This window comes from Aplidium turbinatum, chromosome 16 (genome assembly GCF_918807975.1).
Source record: "Aplidium turbinatum chromosome 16, kaAplTurb1.1, whole genome shotgun sequence".
Taxonomy (NCBI): domain Eukaryota; kingdom Metazoa; phylum Chordata; class Ascidiacea; order Aplousobranchia; family Polyclinidae; genus Aplidium; species Aplidium turbinatum.
The window spans coordinates 6632365-6653727 of NC_137487.1; the positions used below are offsets into that span (position 1 = coordinate 6632365).

Consider the following 21363-nt stretch of genomic DNA (forward strand, 5'->3'; position numbering starts at 1 on the left):
GTGTCTATCGCTGTCAATTCTTGCTACAAATCGGCTGCCGAGAAACTTATCAATGAGTGGTAACACTTTGATAAGCATCCAACATTCCAACACACATCAACTGGACCCTGCTAAGAGACTAACCAATTGAGTATGAGAAAGTTAAGGGGTTAGCGAAACAAATTGATCCGCCAATGGCAATGAAGCATGAGTTCTTCGATGAGGTCTCGGCTGTCATTGCTCTGCTCAAGAAGATTCCAGATGGGGGGTTCCGCAAGGATGAACCTGAGGACAAGTGGATGAATATCTTTACAAGTGACGAATATTTTATGTTGCTCTACAAGCTGGTTAGCGTCATCGTCTCTCTTCCGGTCAGTAATGCGTTTGTGGAGCAGGTGTTCTCTCTTGTTTCGGCTCAGTGAACCAAGAAAAGAAACAGACTTAGTGCAACGACAGTTAAATCTCGCCGCTACATTTAAAGGTACGGTACCGGTCAGCCTAGACTTGAGCTGTCATGAGATGCAGAAAGTATTTTCTACGAACAAGAAGTTGCTGGAACAGATCGTTTCTGGCAAAAACTATCGCCTTTAATATATCATGTTCAAAAACGTTTGTTTCGTTTCTTATGAAAATTTAATTTTTAGGTTGTCCTTATTTTGGGGTCTATGTCGATGGCAACCCTGTATATAAGTCACCATCGTTCCAAACGGCTAAACTTTCGCTACCGTTGCCCACATGGTCTCACGTAGATGTCGTGTACCGTGCTAACTAATCCTTCGTGAGGCACATTGTTTTGAGGAAATGAGCAGATCATTCTGGATTTAAGTGCCAAGCATGTTTTGTCCTAATTACGAGAACTATCATCAACCAGTAGCGTAGCAGGGAGTACTTTTGGACCCCCAGTCTTTCCAAAGGGCCTGAAAACTTGAAGAAACCACCGCGTATTAATTGGTAGCTTATAGTGCATTTTTCTTATAAGTATCTTGACTTGAGGGCCGAAAATCTTATTCATACCGGGGCCAAATTATTCTCTCAATTGGCCTGTCGTCACTCACTTGGCCTAGCAATCCTTTTGACTGTTTTCTAAATTTTTTAGCCTATAAAATGTAATTCTTATCTTAGTAGTTTCACAAAACCATTCAGGTCGAAACTAGTGAAGAGATTCACATAATGTTTTATTCATAATTGGAAGATTGAAAATGCAACCCTTACACAAAGCCATTGATCATTTAGCAATTGCTACTTCACCTTTTATAAAACTAAATCGAGCGTTACAAAGCGATATTGCGGGCAGTTGGCATTCCTCATTAAAGCAAGGAGCCCGCTGGATTGGGCATTATCTTTCAAAAAACTTGTCAACCACGAGTTATTTTCACGCAACTGAACGAGGGAAACGAGTCCTTTCAAACTGATAAAACCTATACCGCCTCCAGCGGCAAATGAAAAAAGAAAGTCTCCGGAAGTGACGAATCCTACGATGTTTCTCGAAGGAAGAACTTGAAAATGAAGCGGTTGTTTTCGAACCACTTCAACTTTTTCTTCTTTTCTCCGTTTGCGATTCTTTTTAGCTTCTTGAGTGGCCAGTTTTCTGGAAAACATAAAAAAAAAAAAACTTAACAAATTTTAGTAAAAAGGTTAAGATTGAAACACAATCTACAAAATTTACATAATCTGCCCAGCAAGCAAATCAGTAGGCTAATTTTTCGCATTTTTTCAACGCCTGAAGAAGTGAATGTAATAACGACTAATGAGATGTAAGAAGAGCTTTTTTTAGCAAGTGCTGTCTTGATTCACAAAATTAACACAAAGGAGCGTGCTGTATTTTTATAGTATGGTGCCGCAACTTATGTTGATTAAAAATACTGTGCAATGCTTTGAAAAAAAAATTACAACATACCTTTCTTTTCGATAAGGGTCCCAGTGCTTTGGTTCAATTGGTCCTGCACATTCAGATAATCCCTTTCCTTTCAGGTCGTGAAATGACTTGTGGAGATCTGCCACGTCCTCGGACATCGGGAGGTATATTGAGGACAACGGGAAAGGAATGCCCTTGTTTAGGGCAGATATTTTCACGCAGACCAACGTCTCTTCTTCCGCTGATGCGAATTGAGTCAAAGGTTTTATCGAATCATTTTCTGTAAAAATGACAAAAAAATAAAATAGATGCCAATGATGGCAAAAATAGTTAATAAAGCAAAGTAAAAAGAGATAAAGACAGTTACCTTTGGATGAAATAAATTGTTGTAAAATTCTCAATTTCTTTTTGTTTCTTAGCACGCGAAATGCATCCTTGGAAAAGCTATCATCACTTTTCTTTGGTACTTTACATGGCACATTTGAATCCGACTCTGGGTCATCACGAGGTCTTTTCAACGTTTTTGAATTAGAATTATTGCGGGAAGATGTTCTTTCAACTTCAATATTACTTGACACCAAAACACCTTCGCCAACCAACACTTTCTCACAGGGATTTGACTTGACTTTCTTTTTTTCAATTTCATTATTTTTCAATAACGAGTCGTTTTCTTTGAACAAATAAGGCCAATATGGAGCGAACGGAAAAGGTGATCCCAGCACGGACAAATTGGGACGTTTTGCAGGCGGTTTCCTACGGAAAATAAGTGTATTTTTATTCTACTCTGCTTTGATATGACAATAACAGGATTTCAAGCAACTGCGTGAGCAACTGAACATGTTACTGGAGCAAGTGCATCAGTGTGCGTTTTACGAGAACAGAACTTATTGACACTTACTTGTAATAATCTTTGTGGTTTTTCTGCTCTTCCGCTTTCCAAAACATCTTTCCGGCATCCGTATCGGGATAATCGCGAGGAAAATGAGGAATCTTGCATTCCTGGAACAGTAATGATACAAACTTATGCATATTATTGTTTAAAAAAATACAACAAACAAAAAGTGAAAAATCATGTTTTTATCTATAACTTCAACTGGCCAAATTTGGAAAGTAGGTTTAATACAAGTAGGCTAGTGCAAATGCTCCTTTTCAGCATACCAGAGATGTGTGTAGTTGCTGCTTTAATCCAACGGCTCGTCCTCTGTGGTATACAAGAGGAATCCAGAATGGCATGGACCAATTGGAAGGAAGAATGAGATCCCACCCGGAGCTGAAGTGATCTGGAGGTCCACCGTGAACGGATCTCACGGTTCTATTGGATGATTCTTCCTCATCGGTGGAGGAGTCTGTAAAAAGCTTCAAAAACTTAGACCTGTTGTGCGAAAAGACAACTTTACGTGACTTTCAGGTTGTACCGAAGATATACCTATTGTGGTGGGTAGGAGAATAGTTTTATGTAGTCTACTTCATACAGATCGCATGAAACACTGTTTTGATTAACCATTTTGAACTTTCGATGAACTGTGGCGAGATGAACTACTTGCGGTGTCGAAGCCATCAAAAGAGAACGTACCAACTGAAAGGTTCAGTTTCGAAGATTCAGCGTTCTTATATCCTGCCCTCCTCACAACCATCACAGGAACAGGAGTGGAAAGATTCGTCAACCATTTCTTTTTGTCAATTTCAGTTTCGAATTTTGATTCATTCCTCCGAGTACTGACAACGTGATCAGGCAGACGGGATGAAGAAATCTGTATGATATCCACGAGATTGAAAAACATTAAGGTGCAGTGCATAGCAACCCCTAGTAACACACCACAGGTCGACCCAGAACAGTATATACTGTGAAATGAACAGACTAATTTAATGAGTTTCGCTTTTCAATGGCCATCAGAACAATGAGACATGGAGGAGCAGTGATGGGCTGAAGATTGTCAAGAAGGTTATCTTGCCTAGATACTTGTTCTCGCACATAGAGTTTACAATACACCAGTGGTGCTCACTGCTCACTAGGGCCTAGGCGTATTTACATAACTTCGAACATGAGTAAACATAAATCCCCTAGCTTAGCACTCAAAGTGTTAATACAATTTTTAAAAGAATAGAAAGAACATGAACAACCACAAAGAAATTATCAACCATTTCATTATCAAGGGAATCCTTGAAGAATAACTCACTTCTTTTCTGAGCGAGCTGTGCCATAAAGGTGAAGCGGAGAGGTTCTTCATGTCTTCTGTTGATGTCTCGGCGACGCCGATAGACTCTGCGACAAAGTGGTGCGTTAAAGTTCAAAGTTAGAGCAATCTGGATAGCAAACTGGAATTTAATGCTGACAAGTTTGATTATATCACAATTTTTCACAAGTTAGCAGGGCATATACTGTACAATACGGAAAGTCGAACTTTTTTGGTTCGGCCTTCCGTATTGTACACAGCACAGCAGAAAAATATAAAGAAATTAAACGCTTTTGCTTCTTCACTGAGCTGCTCCTACCTTTAGTAGCTTTGAAGGAAGGCATCGTCTTCTGCAGTGGCAGAGTGAGCCTGGGGTCATCAACAACGAGCGGAAACATCGCTCCATCAAAGCAAATACTTTCAGTAGCAGCTTTTGTCCCATGGTAATAATGCTGGTGACAGCCTGCGTGGTAAGCATGCTTTGGTCAGTTAAAGAGTTTAATCCGAAATGTACTAAATTTACACTGCTTTCCTTTCTCTCAGCTCCCTTTTCTTCAGCAACGACATCCACCCAGTTTTCTACACCCTGGGTTAGATGTAAGCAATTTTCCACAATTTAAATATCTTTCTAGCAATCACTTTGTAAGTGGTTGTTGTCGATTTTATGAATCGCATACCAATAGGGAGAGAGCAGTGCTCAACGTTATTGTTGAGAAACTTATTAGTAATTCAATTAATCAACAATGTCCACGTACCTTTCATCACAGAAACAAAGATGGAATATTGCTTCTCAATCTCTTCATCGTGTCTATTAACAAACGTTTTCACGCTCTCCGCATCGTTTTCTGCATAAAATGAGCAGCTGGTCGTTACGGTACGTTTCTCCACGAATTAATTCAAAGTAAATGCTGATATTGGTGACAAAGTTTAGTGTGTAAGAACCAATTTTAACGACAAAGGGCTTCCTGAACTCTTCCACCAACAAGCAAAGAAAATTAACTAATTTCTACTCAGTTGTTGTGTAGAATTCGTGAAGTGTTTGTTTCTAACTATAGTAGAGTCATTTTCAGAGGATCCGTGACCGTGTTGAGGATACCAAAGTTTCTCAGTGGATTTAACAAGGGCAACTGATACTAAAAAAAATAAGCTCCCATATACCTCGCGAAAATGGCGGGAAAGTTGTTATTTTAGACGTTTTTCAAAATGGCCGCCACCGCCATCTTGGAAAACTGATAAAGTTCTATTTCTTGACATGGATGGCCAAAAATGACAATTTAGATGTCAATTCCCACTAATTTTGGTGTCAGAAACACAATGGGATGGCGTAATTCATGATTCAGAGTCCCCTTGACCTCAAAATCCAAGATGGCTGACGTATGCGGTCCCCTACTGTATTAAGATTCACTATCACTGCAGGACAAATATGATGCTTTTAAATTCACTGAAAAACTTTGGTATCCTAAACACGGTCACGGATCCTCTGAAACTAAAATGTAAACCAAGAATGCTGACTGATCAAGATTTCTGTTTACTTTCTGCAGGTCTATTGCTTAAGATTCATTAAGCATGGATGGTAGAGATAGTGATGGGCCTAACCCAGGGCCTGAATTAAAATGTATATTATGTCAACAACCGTGTATAGCTGATGATCGTATGGACAATGCATCTGATACAAAGTGGGAGAATCTAAAGAGCAAGACTTTTAGGTGTAAGGAACTTGATAAATTTCAGCATGCCTATGCAGCAGTGGAATGGGACAAGAGGCCTAAAGGCCTGTACATGCATAGTAAATGTTACATCCAGATCAGCAGTAATCGCTATATTCAGCAAGCACAGAATCGTAAACGGAAATCTGAATAGGAAGAAGAAGCTCAAGCATCAACTTCAAGTCAACAACTGCCAGGAAATGTGCCTAAAAAGCTTCGTTCTAGTACTGGAGTGGTTCATGATAAGAATCTCTGTGTGTGGTGTATGAAGGGACCACAAAAAACAGTAATCCTGGCAAATCTAAACTTTTGCTTCTGTCAACAGAAGACGCATGGAACCGGTTCAAATTGCATACAGTTTGTCTGTTAGATGAGCTTATAAGAGAAAGATTGAATACCCTACTCGCATCTATCCCAGACAGTTCGTTATCATCGTCGATGTTGGCGCAATTATGTCAACAATCCTCTGAAGAAATCTTTGTCTGATGAAACTACACAGCATCTGCAACAGGTTAATCTTCGAGAGGCCCAAGCAATCTTCTTTCATCATGTCTGTCAAGTTATCTTTAAAAATCATGAAATCCGTACACTGCAAGGTCTACTATTGGATTACAAACGCATTACCGGTACTTCAAATTATGGGTACTATTCCACAGCAAAGTCCAGTTTCTTGAAGGAAATTCTGATCAAGGAATTCGGAAATGACATAGTATTTCATGAACGAGGTCAAAAGAATGTGAGTGAACTGGTATATGATACGAGAGCTGTAGGTTCATATCTTGAGGCTGCAATATACTCTCTAAGTGTATGCGACGATAACCTGCTGAAGAATGTAGCTGGGAGGTTCAGAGATCAGATCATCAAAACAAAAACTATTCCTTGGCCTCCATACATACATGAGTTAGAAAATGAAGACCTAAATAATCTCCTCTTGAAGCTCATCACTTGGTTAAAGCACCCCACTAAGTCTGAAGTCGATGAGACGCCCCCAGTTAGATCAATTGCATCTATTTTGACCAGCTACATCACTGGAAGACGTACTGCATTTGAGACAAACCTAGCTGTACTGCTACATGGTATGGCAAAGAGAAGAGAAATGGTAGACATATTACATAAGGATGGCCTGGGAATCAGTTACAACGATGTACCTATGCTTAGAGATTTCTGGTCAGTTACTGACCTGAAGCATTCAACTGAGTGTCCATTTGAACTTTCTGAAGGAACACCCGCAACATGTATACATTGTATAGTCGACAACGATGACTTCGAAAGTGACACTTTGACTGGAAGTGGCCAATCACATCGTACAAATGTCATGTTTGTCCAACCAGACCTGCCTGAGTTAAATCTACCTTCTGGCTTCCAGGCCAAGCTATCACCAGAAACCCAGAAAAGTCAAGCAATTTATCACATGACTTATCCTGATCCACCAAGCAAGACCATTCTGTGTGAAGTCCGGCGGAAGCTTGCGAAGGCAAGTGATGACAAGAAGATGCCATTTGCCGTTATTGTCGGTGATTATCCTGTCTACGCAATATTGCTAGAATTGAAAAGTGAGAATCCAGACATGACTGCTGACATATTGCCATCATGGGACCCTTTCATATCCAGATGTCTTTCATCAATGCGGTCTACAAGAGGCTCAAAGGCTCAGATATTTCAGATGTACTGGTGGCTGCAGGTGTCGTTGCAGATGGATCCGTAGATCAAGCTCTGCGTGGAAAACACTTTAACCGCAGTGTGCGTTGCCTTGGACTCTTCTACGAGGCTTTATAGTCCACCATGCACTAGACAAACGTTTGGAAGGTTCCACTCTATCTGAAGAGATCCAGGTAGCTCTCAGTAAGTTACGCTGTACAGTAGACCAACAAGATTGCGGTAGAGACACTTACTCAAATATCCATGCCATAAGGAAAAGAAACTGGATGAAGTTCAAGTCCTCACTGAAGTTTATGCTTTCTTGGATGCGTATCTATGATAACGATAGATATGGACGTCATCTTCCAGATTTCATTGCAGTCCTGGAAAGTTTTCCCCATATCCAAGCACAATTCATGGAGTGTGGCATGTTTACACAATCAATGACTGGTAAACCCTACTCATGAAATGCCCTGGCCTAGACATATGGACAGAGTCAACGATGAATAAAGGTTCCAAGCTTAAGTCTGGATGGTTGGCTATTCTCAAGAATGAGAAGCAACTGCTGTCAAACACCCGGAATGTTAATAACATCAACCGGATAGAAGTTTGTGTCCATCGTCACGCAAATCACAAGAGGCTAGGTTCAAGAAAGCATGCAGATTGTGCCCCAAGTAAGATGAAGATAGATGAACAATCTGTGCAGAATATCAGTGCATGTCTCACCGAGTTCCATGGTGATCCAATTGACCAGTCAGATCAGACACTAAGATCCCTACAATCTGGAATTAAGAAGAAGAGTAAGCTACAGGAAAAGCTGACAATGACATCCATGCCTTACCCTGATATTTACACATCAATAGTAGATATTGGACTAATATGGCGTCTAACAACCCCTAGTACTGAAGACAGAGAAAAAGCAGATGGAACCAAGTTAACGTGGGTAGAGTATCGTGAGAAACTTGTGAACTTTGTCCTGAACCGATATACGAATGCAGAACGTATTATCTTGGTGAAAGACTCGTACGAGCAAGACTTCTCCATCAAAGATAGTGAAAGACAAAACCGTCAAAAAAATCAGTCCATTCGCAATGTGTTTATGAAATCAGAGGACAAATTTCCTTCTACTAGAGACTTTCATGCTCTTCTTAGTAAGCCAGAGAATAAATTTCGCCTTCAAGCATTCATCGAGGCTGCCTTCAAAAGAAGGACATTTACAATTACTACTCAGCTCATATATTGTGTTGTTGGCAAACCAGCAAGGAATCTCACCACAGATGAAGTATTGCAGAATCTCACATGCGCCCATGCAGAAGCAGACACAGCTCTGTGCACATTCTATGGTAAGCTGCGATCCGAGGGGTATTCAGAAGCGGTTGTCATAGACACTAAGGATACCGATAACTATGTTCAGGCAGCCTATGTGGCTCGGCAAATATCAGGACTCTTGTGCTTGAAACGCAAATCTCAGCTGATAAGTGCTCGGTGTTTGTGTTATGAGGCAATGGCAGAGTCTTTGATCCCACTTCATGTTCTTACCGGATGCGATCATAACTCCGGCTTTTATGGAGTAGGCAAGAAAACTATTGTTGACAGTGTAGAACAATCATCAGAAGCTCACAACCTCCTTAAGAGTTGTGGCACAATCTTCACGGTCACACAAGAAATCATCAATGACTTACAGAAATTTGTTATCCGGTACATCTATCGTGACACCAAACAGAAGACACTGTCACACTGGGAGAGGTGAGAGCAGCGAAGTGGTCAGAACTCAAGAAAAAGACGATCATCAGACTGGTACCTGACTCTGACAGTCTACGACCACACTTAGAGCGCACCAATTACCTCACATATCTGCAGAAAAACTTCTAGCTTCAGAATCATCCATCACCAATTGGCCATGGATGGTACCTTGTAAATGGCATATGCCTCCCAGTACGCTATACCCAACCTGCACTTCCACCATCCCTGGATCTTCCAACAACTACAAGTCATCTATGTATAGGGAACAGCGATGATGATAGCGGAAGTGATTCTGACAGCTGTGCATCATATTTGTCCTGCAGTGATAGTCAATCTTAATACAGTAGGGGACCGCTTACGTCACCCATCTTGGATTTTAAGGTCAAGGGGACTCTGAATCATGAATTATGCCATCCCATTGTGTTTCTGACACCAAAATTAGTAGGAATTGGCATCTAAATTGTCATTTTTGGCCATACACGTCAACCAATAGAACTTTATCAGTTTTCCAAGATGGCGGTGGCGGCCATTTTGAAAAACGTCTAAAATAACAACTTTCCCGCCATTTTCGCGAGGTATATGGGAGCTTATTTTTTTTAGTATCAGTTGCCCTTGTTAAATCCACTGAGAAACTTTGGTATCCTAAACACGGTCACGGATCCTCTGAAAATGACTCTACTAACTATGTCCAATTTAACATTACTAGAGCAGCAGTCGATAGTCTGTGACATGAATTAGTGGTGCTACGCTGACGAGCCCAGCCTCATAGCCAAAATACGTGTCTATCGCTGTCAATTCTTGCTGCAATCGGTTGCTGAGAAACAAAATCTACACGGTAAGTTAAAGTTGAACAAATTTAAAAGGTCCACCTTTTACTGTTTCTATGTTAATGTTGTAATTGCGCAAAACAGACAGAAGGGTCACACTGGACTTGGGCCCAACAAGACTGATCCTGTTCAAAGAGCTCGATATATCTCTGAAAAAGAAAAAAACATCGGCTTAAATAGTGAAAACTTTAGATGTTCATCGAGACTAGTTACTTCCATCGCATTATAGTAGTTGCTACGTTCATCTGATGAATAAAAAAAGAAAAGCAGAAACATCGGAAGCAATTAAAACAACTTACATGTTTCTGCTTTTGCTTTCTCCTTCAGCAGACGAACGTTGCAACTTTTGTTAAAAAATGCATCCAGCTTTGCTTAATAATTTCATAACCTTATTCGATATTAATATAATATAAACAAATTACAAAATATAATGATACCAACACACGTAGAAAAATGCGAGCAAAAATAAAACAAGATTGTTATATTTCGGTATGAGAAATGGCTACACTTTTATGATTACTTCATATTAAATCTGATACTGAAGATTCTGTATAATTTCAAGACTCTAAATGAGTAGTTTTGCAATGTTTGAACAAAAATATAACAACTTCTTGTTCAGCTACCTGACATCAATAGATAAGGTGGAAGCTAGCCTTGTCATTAACATCAGCAATTGCTCAAGGATGATAGGATGAACCCATATCCAAAAAGCACTTGATGGAACTGTAAAGATGAGAGGAAGTTTATATAGAATGCTAGGAAAGAGTGTGGACAGTATCACATTACTCAGTTAGGCGCAGTAGTCATAACTGTAGAAGAGCGGAATTGCACGGCAGTCTTCAACTGCATATGATGTCACCACTTCAGCAATTGTGAAGACGAAGAGTGGGTGCAGCATATCGCCAGCTCCCACCCCTTGCCATTGAATAATATTGTTATAATGCTCAATCCTGTTGTATTGTTGTGTCGTTATGTCTTGCCTGTCTTTGGTACAAAAAATCAAACTCTCTCCCGAAACTATAAAACAATATTTAAATTCAAATAATCAACAGTACGGCACCTGGTCTGTTAGGAATCCACATAACTGATGCAGGGCCAATGCACATCGCTGGAGTCTGGTCTTTGTCGTACAAATCGAGTTTCATTTCCTTCTGGCTATCAGCAGCGTTCTGCATTGTGGCTAGGTTTTCTTCGTCGTGCAAAAAACACATTAAGAATTTTTGGAGATTCTTCTTCGAGCCTTCGACTTCTATGCATCTCATGTAGGAGATATCCTGGAAAGTGGGCAGGAATTGTAAACAATGAACACTATCTATTTATTGTAGCTTAACGATTCACCCATAGACCGGTAGACCTGGGTTTGAAACCAGGTCGAGCTATCACTAAAACACTTAAATACTTGGTCTCCGCAGTTTTCCTTCGGAGAATGCGATACTAAAGCAAATCGAGAAAACACAACTACACAATTTAACCAGGTCAGTCCATATTGGGCTTGAGACAGGTGCGTGGCCAAAGATTAGAAACCACCGATTAGTGCCGCCCGACGCCCAAACTTTGCAAAGTTAATGTCATTTTTGACGCTACAATTATTACCTCAGTCCTGCAGTTTAAGTGGACAAGTATCAACGTTTATAAAATCTTTATTGTTGTAACAATATGTGGAAAGTGGAAACACAGCTTTCCAAAGTTTCCACTCTTTCATTCATATCATGTAAGTTAGCTGTCCACACATTGGACATGAATAACTAGACATACTTGAATGACACAGTGCTTAGCGACCCCTCTGTAGCCCGCGCGGTAGGACTTGTCAGTCGGTCTCAATGGCACCCGGTGACCCCAGTTGCTGAAATGAGGATCAGTACTCTCGGACATATGGAACCTCTTGGCATGCCAGAGGTGGGTTTCCAACCATCCTTGCTTCCCTAGGACACAACATGTGGTCAGGAAGATCAATGGAAACTTATTTTATAAAATTACTCACTGCCTTTAGCTGGAAATTGTTACTCAGTCGGTGTTAGTATGATTCTTATTAGCGATGATCTGGTTTGGATTTAATAAACTTCACACAAATACTTTATGAAGAAACAACCACGCGAAACTACTATAGACGTATCAGAAGTGCAGGTTGAAAAAGAATACAAATTTGAGGCCAGCCTTGAAGGTGTATGAGTTTACAACACAATCAATTTAGACCCTACATTTGTAGTGTGTGTAAAAAAAGGAATTTTCTGATTTCTCTGAGCAATTATTACACAGTTGTCTAAAAACCTGTTCGCTTGGCGTATTCCTTTTGAAGGTCGGGATGTCTCCGTCTCTTTTTTCGTTTCACATTTTTCGCTCCTTTCTAAAAGAAACAAAATCAGCTGATACAAAACAAAACTCCGTTGGCAGCCCTTGTTTGTATGTAATAAAATCAATCGCTACCGTACTGAAATATATCATCACATGCACAATACTGTATAATCAAACCAGGCGTATAAGCCACACAGCAAAAAAACAAAACAACTAAGCTCAAAATGTTAAACCCAGCTGCACTGTATAGCTTTATTAACTTTCTTGTGTAACTGTTGTGAAGCACAACGGAAAATTTTTCTTTGCAAGATTAAAATACCAATACACTAAACCAGCTTAGGCTGATAAAAACGGAAATCAACTCACCCCATCGCCACCGGTAGCTAGGTGCTGCTGTTTCGCCAGCTCTCTTAGCCGCACTGGTAACCTTTTGTTGTTGTGTGAGGCAGCCCTTCTGCGCATGTGGCGTGGCAAACACTAAAATTAGAACGTTATGTTACATTATACATATTTTGTGGATACTGAGTGGCATGAGTGACCGTTTGACCAAACTACGTACGTGCTATATGTGATTGTGAAATATACAAAAGACTCGGAATGTTTCGCTTGTGTTAGCATTAGTAATGTATGAGAATAACTTGCCGTTGTAGTAATGTACGAGGAGTTTCATGTGAGATGGTTGGATGCAGTATCGGCCGCCAATTTGTTTGATACTAAAGTATTATAACTGTTTGGTTTACTTACATAGCAACATGCGTGTTGGAAAAGCATGCAAAACGTAGAGAAAAGTTTGGTTCATCTTCTGAGATTTATTGAGATATTTCCAAATACGATTTAAAACGAGAGACTTATACAACACAACGCAACTTTTTAGTAAAGAATCTTAACAAAGTTACCTGCAGAGCAGTTTTGTTGCTAGAATGTTGTTTGATTGCAGCCATCATAGCATTGACTTCTTGAGTATATTGCGATGCATGTTGAAGAACTGACAATGCTGTATATATACAACACAAAACCTCGAAAAAAGACAGTTCTCAGTTTGTAGCCTAATGTTCATTAAGATTCGTAATTAAGCAGATTAGTTACAGCTTTGCCCACTTCAATCAAGCCTGCACCAGAAAAAAGGTGCTTGTTTAATGTTGCTACAGCGTCGATTCATAATGGCAGGCAGAGAGAGTCAAGATTTCAGTCAAAGGATGCAGTGCAACGAATTGCTTTTAAGTAATAACAACAATGTGTTTCATATAGCGCAGTATTCCGCATACATGCGTTGATCTCAGCACTTTACAAGGCAGAAGGTGTTACTCTCTTATGAACTTCAAAAGAAGTTCAGACTTCAGGACTATGAACTGGCATGATGTTGAAAAGGTAATTTGAACGGTAGAAACATCACCTCTAGGAATTTCGAGATTTTCATTGCTGTCGACAAGCTTCTTATAATAGTCATGGTTTTCTTCTGAAACAACAATCCAAAGGTGATAAACTGATAACATGTTTTCTTTTTGATACCCTTTTTCTTCACACAATACATTGTACAAGTCATTTGCATAATTGTCAATGAATGTCAGCATATGTTCCTGATCTAAAGTCCGAGAGTGTCAGAAAAAAAAGTGGATGCAAATCGTAAACCTTCCAGTGTTACGACTCGACAGTAAAACAGCACACGATCGTGGTGCGTGAAGAAACGAAACCCGCACAAAACATAAGAATCGACATGGTGTGCGGTCCAACACTCAAATCTACGTAATCTAGGAGAATGCACTGAACAGTAGTGGTACTTCCAAGTCACCTTGTTTTACTGTGATGCTTTTTGGTTGGAAGCGCATTTTCTTTTCCCATCTTCTTATGCGAGCCTCTTTGGCACTATCTAGCTTTGCAAGAGGTTGAGGGTCTGGTACAAATATGGGAAAAAGTGAAAAGAGACTGCTTCGATCTAAGGTATTGTACTCAACTATATTATCAAATATCACACAGCAAAAAACAGTAAAAATGACACAGACCACATGTATACTGACACTTTACTAGAGGCACCTTGCTATGCATTGCGCAAAGCTCACTGCTTGCAGTTTGAGCACTTTGGCAAGGTTGGCAGAAGTACCATTTTTGGAACTTACGTACCACAAATGGGAAAATGTCACATGTCAGTGTACGAGTACCTACTGCACTGAGGAGACCAGAAGGCCGAAACGGTGTACACTGTCTGCAGTTATATACCGTACTGAATAATGTATTTGTTGGCCAAACCGACAGTTTAGGGTTAAATATTTTGTCACTCGTTTGCAGTTGCAAGCATACTGGAAACAGTGCTAAACTTATGAAGTTAAACACAATACTATTGTAATCACATTTCAATCTATATCTTAGACTTTATGTAAAAGCTGCAGGCAATGTACCGGCCCACAGGCAAAACCTTGCAAAGTATGGCTTCAATACACCCAACACAGTGAATACAACAGCAATGGGATTATTTTCACTAATTCAACAAACAATGTTGCTATGTTCCTATCTTAAACATTGATACTAACTAACCGAACCGTCTTCATAAATACCTGGTTTAGGTTTGCCATCTTCTGATATTGATTCAACTCCGTCACTTTTGACTTTCATTTCAGCCTGCATATGAACATACGTACGAACAATAAACCATAAGTTGCAAAGTCAATGAACAACAAGCACAAAAAAGACAAAACTTTTTGTACTTAAAATATGTAAGTGACGCTCAACTATTGCCCCTTCGAATGTATAATACGTAGTTTTAATATATTGCAGATTTAAGTATTCCCTGATAAGGACACACGTACGTGTAGAAAACGTTTGAGTTGATTTTTTTTAACAATGTGTAATACATGTTAAAACCGCTAAGATTACTTTGTTTTGTTTGTCTATGGTTCAACAAAGCGGGTCTGCTACTATTCGGTGAGTCCGATTCGGTGAGTCTGATTCGGTGAGTTCCTAACTTCTAACCCCTAACCTTAACCCCTAAAACGGCAATGATAATTAGGCTACGGTACCCCATAATTTTAAAAAAAAATTTAAAAATCCCCCGTTAAGGGATCGGATTCACCGAATCGGACTAACCGAATCGGACTCACCGAATCGGACTCACCGAAACGGGCCATTCCGCAACAAATCAAATTTTCTACCAAAGCTTTATATATAAGTGATTGGCAGAAAATAGTGCACTTTTGTCACCTTCACATTGTTCTCATCATTTTTTGTTTCTTTGCTTGTTTTGATCATTGCCATTTTTGTCTTCTTACAATAAAGCACATAGCATCAAGTGAAGTTATAAACTTGATTTTAAGGATAAACTACGAAACAATTACACAAAACATGTTACAAAATCACTGTACAAATTCTCCTCCCAACGAAAATAACAGGTCTCCGCACACTTGACGATCTGACGAAAAGTTGGTTCCAGGTCCTTTCGGCTGACCACAAACTTTCTGCTTCATACGAACGATGACGACTGTACAAACGCTTTTACTATAAATTGGCAGTATATGTATAAGCAAATATATTTTTAAAGCATAGCAGTATGAAGTTGAAGACACAATACAGGCCTCGAAATTTGTACTTTTTTCCGGCGATCAAGCATGTCCTACCGGACTGGCCCTTTCAGCGGACATTTAATGTCTCAACCGGACATATTTTTTACATGTAGATTTTGCACAAAATCACACTACAGTATTGTGAAGTCGTGTTTGTAGAAAGAAGATTTTCTACAACAGAATAACTCTGCAATAGTTGATGGCTTAATTAACCGACCCTGAAGTATACTGGAGCAGATTGCTTGCAAATAAATCAGTGCGTTAATGACAGTCGTGTAATGACGCAATAAACACAATTGAAAACAACAATCCAAATTTCCTTATTTCAAAAGCAACTACGATCACTTATTCAGTGGTTTTCGCATTATAGAATCGTTGTGCCAAGCGATTACTGCCGGCGCGGGGTTGTAAATCTCCATGTCAGGACCGTCCAGACAAATGCGCATTAGTGACTCAATAGTGTTAGCTATTAACTAACTAACTAACACAATAATGTTAGTCTAATACCCTCCCTTCTGTGCAGAAATTCTATTTCTATCAGTATCAGCGTGAATAAGGTCGCCTGCGGAACCCAGCTGAGACTTGCTTCTCTGTGACGTTTCTTTTTAACAAACGATCAATGTAACGCAATAATCCTCATTGTTAAAATTAGAATACATATCCTGCCGAAAAGTTCAGACAACTTTATTTCAAGGCAACATTGCAAGGCGTTGAAATGATGTAAAAATGGCTACTTTTGCCATCAGCTCGTTAACCACGCCACTCTAATGGAATCTTTAAAGCAATTGCCTGTACTATTATTGTTTCAGCTTCGTATTTGTTCGCGTTAAACGGTTATAGGCAAATTGTTCGTAAGCAATTGTTCGTAAAGCAATTGTTCGTAAGCAATAATTGTTCATAAAACAATTGTTCGTAAACTGTTTTTCGTAAAATGAAATCCGTAAAAGAATTCTTCATAAAGCATTTCTTCGTATACATCAAATTTTAACTGCATGCACGAAAAAATGCTTTAGGAAGAATTGTTTTACGAAGAATTAATTTTACAAACAATTGTTTTACGAACAATTGCTTACGAACAATTGCTTCACGAACAATTGCTTACAAACAATTTGTCGGACACCGCGTTAAACAAACAATTGTAACAATTCAAATTTAAAATATATTTTTGCTGCATTAGCTCTATTTTTGTCAAGAATTTTGCGGCGGTCATTTATGACCGACCAATGAGTCGGCTTCAGCAGACATTCAAGGTCATTCCGGAGGTCATGTCCGCCATGACCGCCGGAATTTCGAGGCCTGCAATATAGATAGACACTACGGCAGAAATATAAGCAACCAAGCTTAGCCAGTTGCTTTTACAAGCATTTCTTTGTATATCCAGAGGAACATATTTTTGTACAAGTGACTTACACTACAGAATAGTATTTTATTTTTTTTACAAAAAAATTAACATTTAATGCAACAACAAAATTAAAAAGTGATTTAAACTTTAAAAATATAATTGAATAAGCCAGAGAAAATAGGAAACACAGGGTAACCTTAATGTGTGCTTTATCCACACCAGCCAAAGTGGACAAAATAAAAAAGCATGCAAATCACATATGTTTCCACAGCAATGCACATTGCACAATATAGTAGTACAGTTGGGGAAGGTGGAGCAAAAGGGACATTTGCTTTTTTGGAAAAACTACAAGTAAAAATAACACATTTTTTCTCAAACTTCTAAAACTAATTGAATGAATATTCCACACAAAAATTTAAAACTTTCATGCCACATTCGGCGGCCTAGAGGTCAAAATAGTTTTCTCAGTAGTTTGTTATAAAAACTTGTCTTCTAAAATGTGATGATATTTAGATGTTTTTTGAAAGTTTCTACTTCTCTTTTAGTTTTGAACATTGGTGGACAATGGATCACTATCCTCCAAAAATGAGCTTTCTACATATTTTAGTTTATAATTAAAGACTTTCTTAGGAAGCTTGTTGGGGGCAAAACAGACAATGGATGATCGAGGAAAAACGAATATATTGATATCATTTGTAACACAGCCTAAAAGAAGCAATAGTTTTTTGGCGCGAAAATTGTTTTCCAACAGCTAACTAGTTTGTTTTGGAGAGCTGAAACAGCAAAGATGCATTTGTCAAGCACTGTTTGACAAACATTTAGTTTGATTCTATTTGAATAAGACTACTGAGGAAGCTGGCTTTATGGCGGCGAAAATTTCATTTAACTCTGCGCAGCGGTGGGATGGCGCAGCGGATAAGGAGCTCGCTTTCCAATCATGCAATCCTGGTTCGACTCCCGGCTTAAGCTGGTTGTTGAAAAACACCGCTCACCTCTACCCAGGGTGTAACAAATTGGGTGGGCGTAGTTGCTGAAGGAAAGGCGGCTGAGAGAAAGGAACTGGCCACCCTACTCTCGTTAGTGCCGAAGGCTTAGTCTAATGAGAACCTTATCTTCTTGTTCCCCGAGGCTTGAATCAAGTATGGGACTCACCTTTACCTTTTTTTTTTTACTGAGGAAGCTGGCTTTATGGCGGCGAAAATTTCATTTAAAATAACTTTAATAGTTACCAAACCTGACTGTTTTTGTTCATAGACATTGGACATTCATTCTAACAAGTTCACAAAAATTTGCTTGACCTTGACAACTAATTAACAAAATCAAATACGAGGTAGAGTGGTTCTATACTATGTCCGTCTAGCCTCATGCACAGGGCAAAACGAACACCCAAAATAAAAATCGTCTTTGGTAAATAAACAAAAAAGTAAAAACACAATAAGTTTCACACTCTGGGCAGTTGTTGTTAAGTGACATGTTAATTCAAAAAACGCAATAGTTCCATAATATCTAATTTGTTTGCCCAAATAGAGCACTTTGAAGTTAGAGTGTCCGTTTTACCCTACCTTCTCCTATTTCTGTTTGCAAAACTTGAACCCACCATATAAACAACATAGTTTTTGTGGCCGCTAGAACAAGTAAATGAGTGCAATATCATAACTAGTTTATGAAATGAAGAACCAACAAAACATCAGTCTGGGCCAACCATCCTATAAAGAATCGAATCAAATATACTTTTCATATTATATACTGTATGTACACTTATTTTAGGAAGCTTGACATAATTATGACGTTTACTGTAGTGCTTTTTCACAATCAGAGGCCTTGAAATATTCTAAATAACTTCAACACTTCAGGCCAAATTACTTTTGTTGGGTATGCTTGTGTAATGTGTAGACTAATGAGCTGCGGACAAATCCAGAAGAACAAACACAATCCGTCCCCCAAGTAGTAACTGAGCACCAAAAGGAACCGTCTCATGAGACTAGTTGAGAATCCAGAGACCAAAGTATTGTGAACATTGTAAACACATAAAAAGAAATATTTACATATTGTTGTTATACAACATTTGATAACTGCTGCTGCTGACAGTTTTATCTTTGTGTTATTACATCTCAGCCATGTCAAATTGTTTTTGCATTGAGCTTTAAACATTAATTGTCATTTAAAACAAAACCTCTTCTCCACCAAATAGAACCAATGTTGAAAGCGCCCATACAATTTCCTCAAATTTAAGGTTTTAGCTACATATAAGAACCACCCTAGTACAACATGCTTTTGCTGACAGTGCACTGTGTTGTGTAATACAGCACATTCAACTAACAAGAATTGTGAACAGTTGTAGGATTGTATCGCACTAACCTTTGGCACATTTCCAACAATTTATCAAAGAGACTTTTTTGTGAGTAAATTGATTAAATGCATTGATCAGATAATAATCATATCAAAAGGAGCAGAAAATAAAATAACCTTATTTTGTATTGATAATCGATTTTGTCTACATCGTATCTTCAATTGTGATCTCTTATACAGTAGACAAATACATCCTCGCAACCACACGGCATGTAACATAATAATACAATAAAAGTGAAGATAAATCATTATGTTTTCGGCCATACACATGTTAGCCCTTATCAAGAAACAAAATGACTTATCCAATAGCATAAATAATCTACATACAGTTGAATCGAAACTGTATTTTCAATTTATATATAGGATCAGGGCTGCGATTTTTGCCTTTTTCGGTGACGAGGTCACTCGACACGCGCCATCACTATTCGACAAACGCCGTGCCGTACGCAAAAAAAACAAAAAAAAAGGAAAATAAAAAGGAAAAAAACTGAGAGAGGACTAAACGTCGTCAGGTCGAGGAACAATCGGGGGAAGGGCATCACGTGATGCAATCATAAAAGTGCTGACTTACGTAAACCAGGTAGCCTACGGTACTTCAAAGCAAGGTCTAAAAGCGACGCTTCACACGAGAAACTCCCAAGGCGCCAGCGCCGCCATTTTGAACACTGCGGGAGATTGCTTTGATCGAAGTTCCAACGCCTGGCATCAAACATTTCGCAACACACGTTTCGTGCTACTCGACACAACGGGTTTCTTTTCTAGATGAAACCTAGGCTACGTTGAGTTGTCAACGTCTATGCCAGTTTGTATTTCGCCGTTTGTGCCAATTAACAATAATGCTTTGGTAAAATGACTGTTGGATACTTGCTATGAAAGTTTTTCACATGTAGAAAACAGCCTAGTTTCCGACCAGATGTTCAGAAATACAGATGAAAAAGGCCGCTATTTTTATGAAAAGGAGTTCTCTTCCAGAACATTTTGAACGCTGCGGGAAAATGCTGTGATCGAAGTTCTAACGCCTGCCATCAAACATTTCGCCACACACGTTTCATGCTATTCGACACAACGGGTTTCTTTTATAGATAAAATAACCGAAGTAGGCTACTTTTAGTTGTCAACGTGTTTGCAAGTTTGTATTTATGTCTGACTTATGCACTTGTTGTTCCAAGATTGCAGAAATGTTTTGCAATGTAAATAAAGAATAGTAGACATATAAACACGGTTGCAACTGGACTTCCTTCCACTAAAAGAGTTTCTGTGATTACGTAATGGGCGATTTTGCACATTCACAAAAGCACACAAACCAGTTAGCAAAACCCGTCGTTTTTACATTGATTCAACGTCTGCAAACATTGAATCACAATGCATAACATGTATAAACAAGTTTGCTGACTGGGAAGTTTGGACATCTGCAGGAAATTTGTCTCGCACCAGGCGAGATGCCATTCTTTGAAAGATTTAACAATGATGGATTCATGTAGCCAGTGCATGATGACAAAAACAAATTTAAGATTTCCTTTCCGTTATATAACTTAAAGCAGGTGATTGATACAGGAGAAAATGATCGCAGAAGCACACAATAAAAGAACACAATAAAGCCTACTTATTACGCAAGTTTTTTGCATTAGAAAATAGCCTAGTTTCCAACCAGATGTTCAGAATCAGAAACACAGATAAGAAAGGTCGCTATATATAAGAGTTCGCTTCTAGAAGAATAGTAGGTGGTCACTGAGAGTGGACAAGGCAAAGTATTAGGCAAGTTGCATTATCGTGGTATTGTTCCGTTTTCTTTTATCTGCAGTTCATTTTTTGCTTTATCTTTGCTGTGTTTCTTGGTAACTTGCATGTTTCGCTCCTAACTGTGTTTGCATGCAGGTGCGTGCATAACCATTAAAGTCATACTAAAG

The 21363-nt window shown here is 39.0% G+C and overlaps 1 protein-coding gene across 1 annotated transcript; it reads right to left on the bottom strand.

Moving 5' to 3' along the window:
- Window positions 1-1141: 1141 nt before the first annotated feature.
- Window positions 1142-19703, bottom strand: LOC145785565 (ribonucleases P/MRP protein subunit POP1-like). Its single transcript, XM_082597224.1, has 20 exons — window positions 15407-19703; window positions 14764-14827; window positions 14004-14105; window positions 13608-13670; window positions 13111-13208; window positions 12581-12691; window positions 12191-12266; window positions 11678-11844; window positions 10983-11196; window positions 10546-10645; window positions 9965-10071; window positions 4764-4853; window positions 4328-4471; window positions 4012-4097; window positions 3408-3585; window positions 2993-3180; window positions 2733-2833; window positions 2202-2587; window positions 1877-2114; window positions 1142-1567 (listed from the first exon to the last, which is right to left on the bottom strand). The coding sequence occupies exons 1-20, from the start codon at window positions 15458-15460 to the stop codon at window positions 1231-1233; spliced, it is 2904 nt and encodes a 967-aa protein (XP_082453350.1). The 5' UTR covers window positions 15461-19703; the 3' UTR covers window positions 1142-1230.
- Between the last annotated feature and the right edge of the window lie 1660 nt (window positions 19704-21363).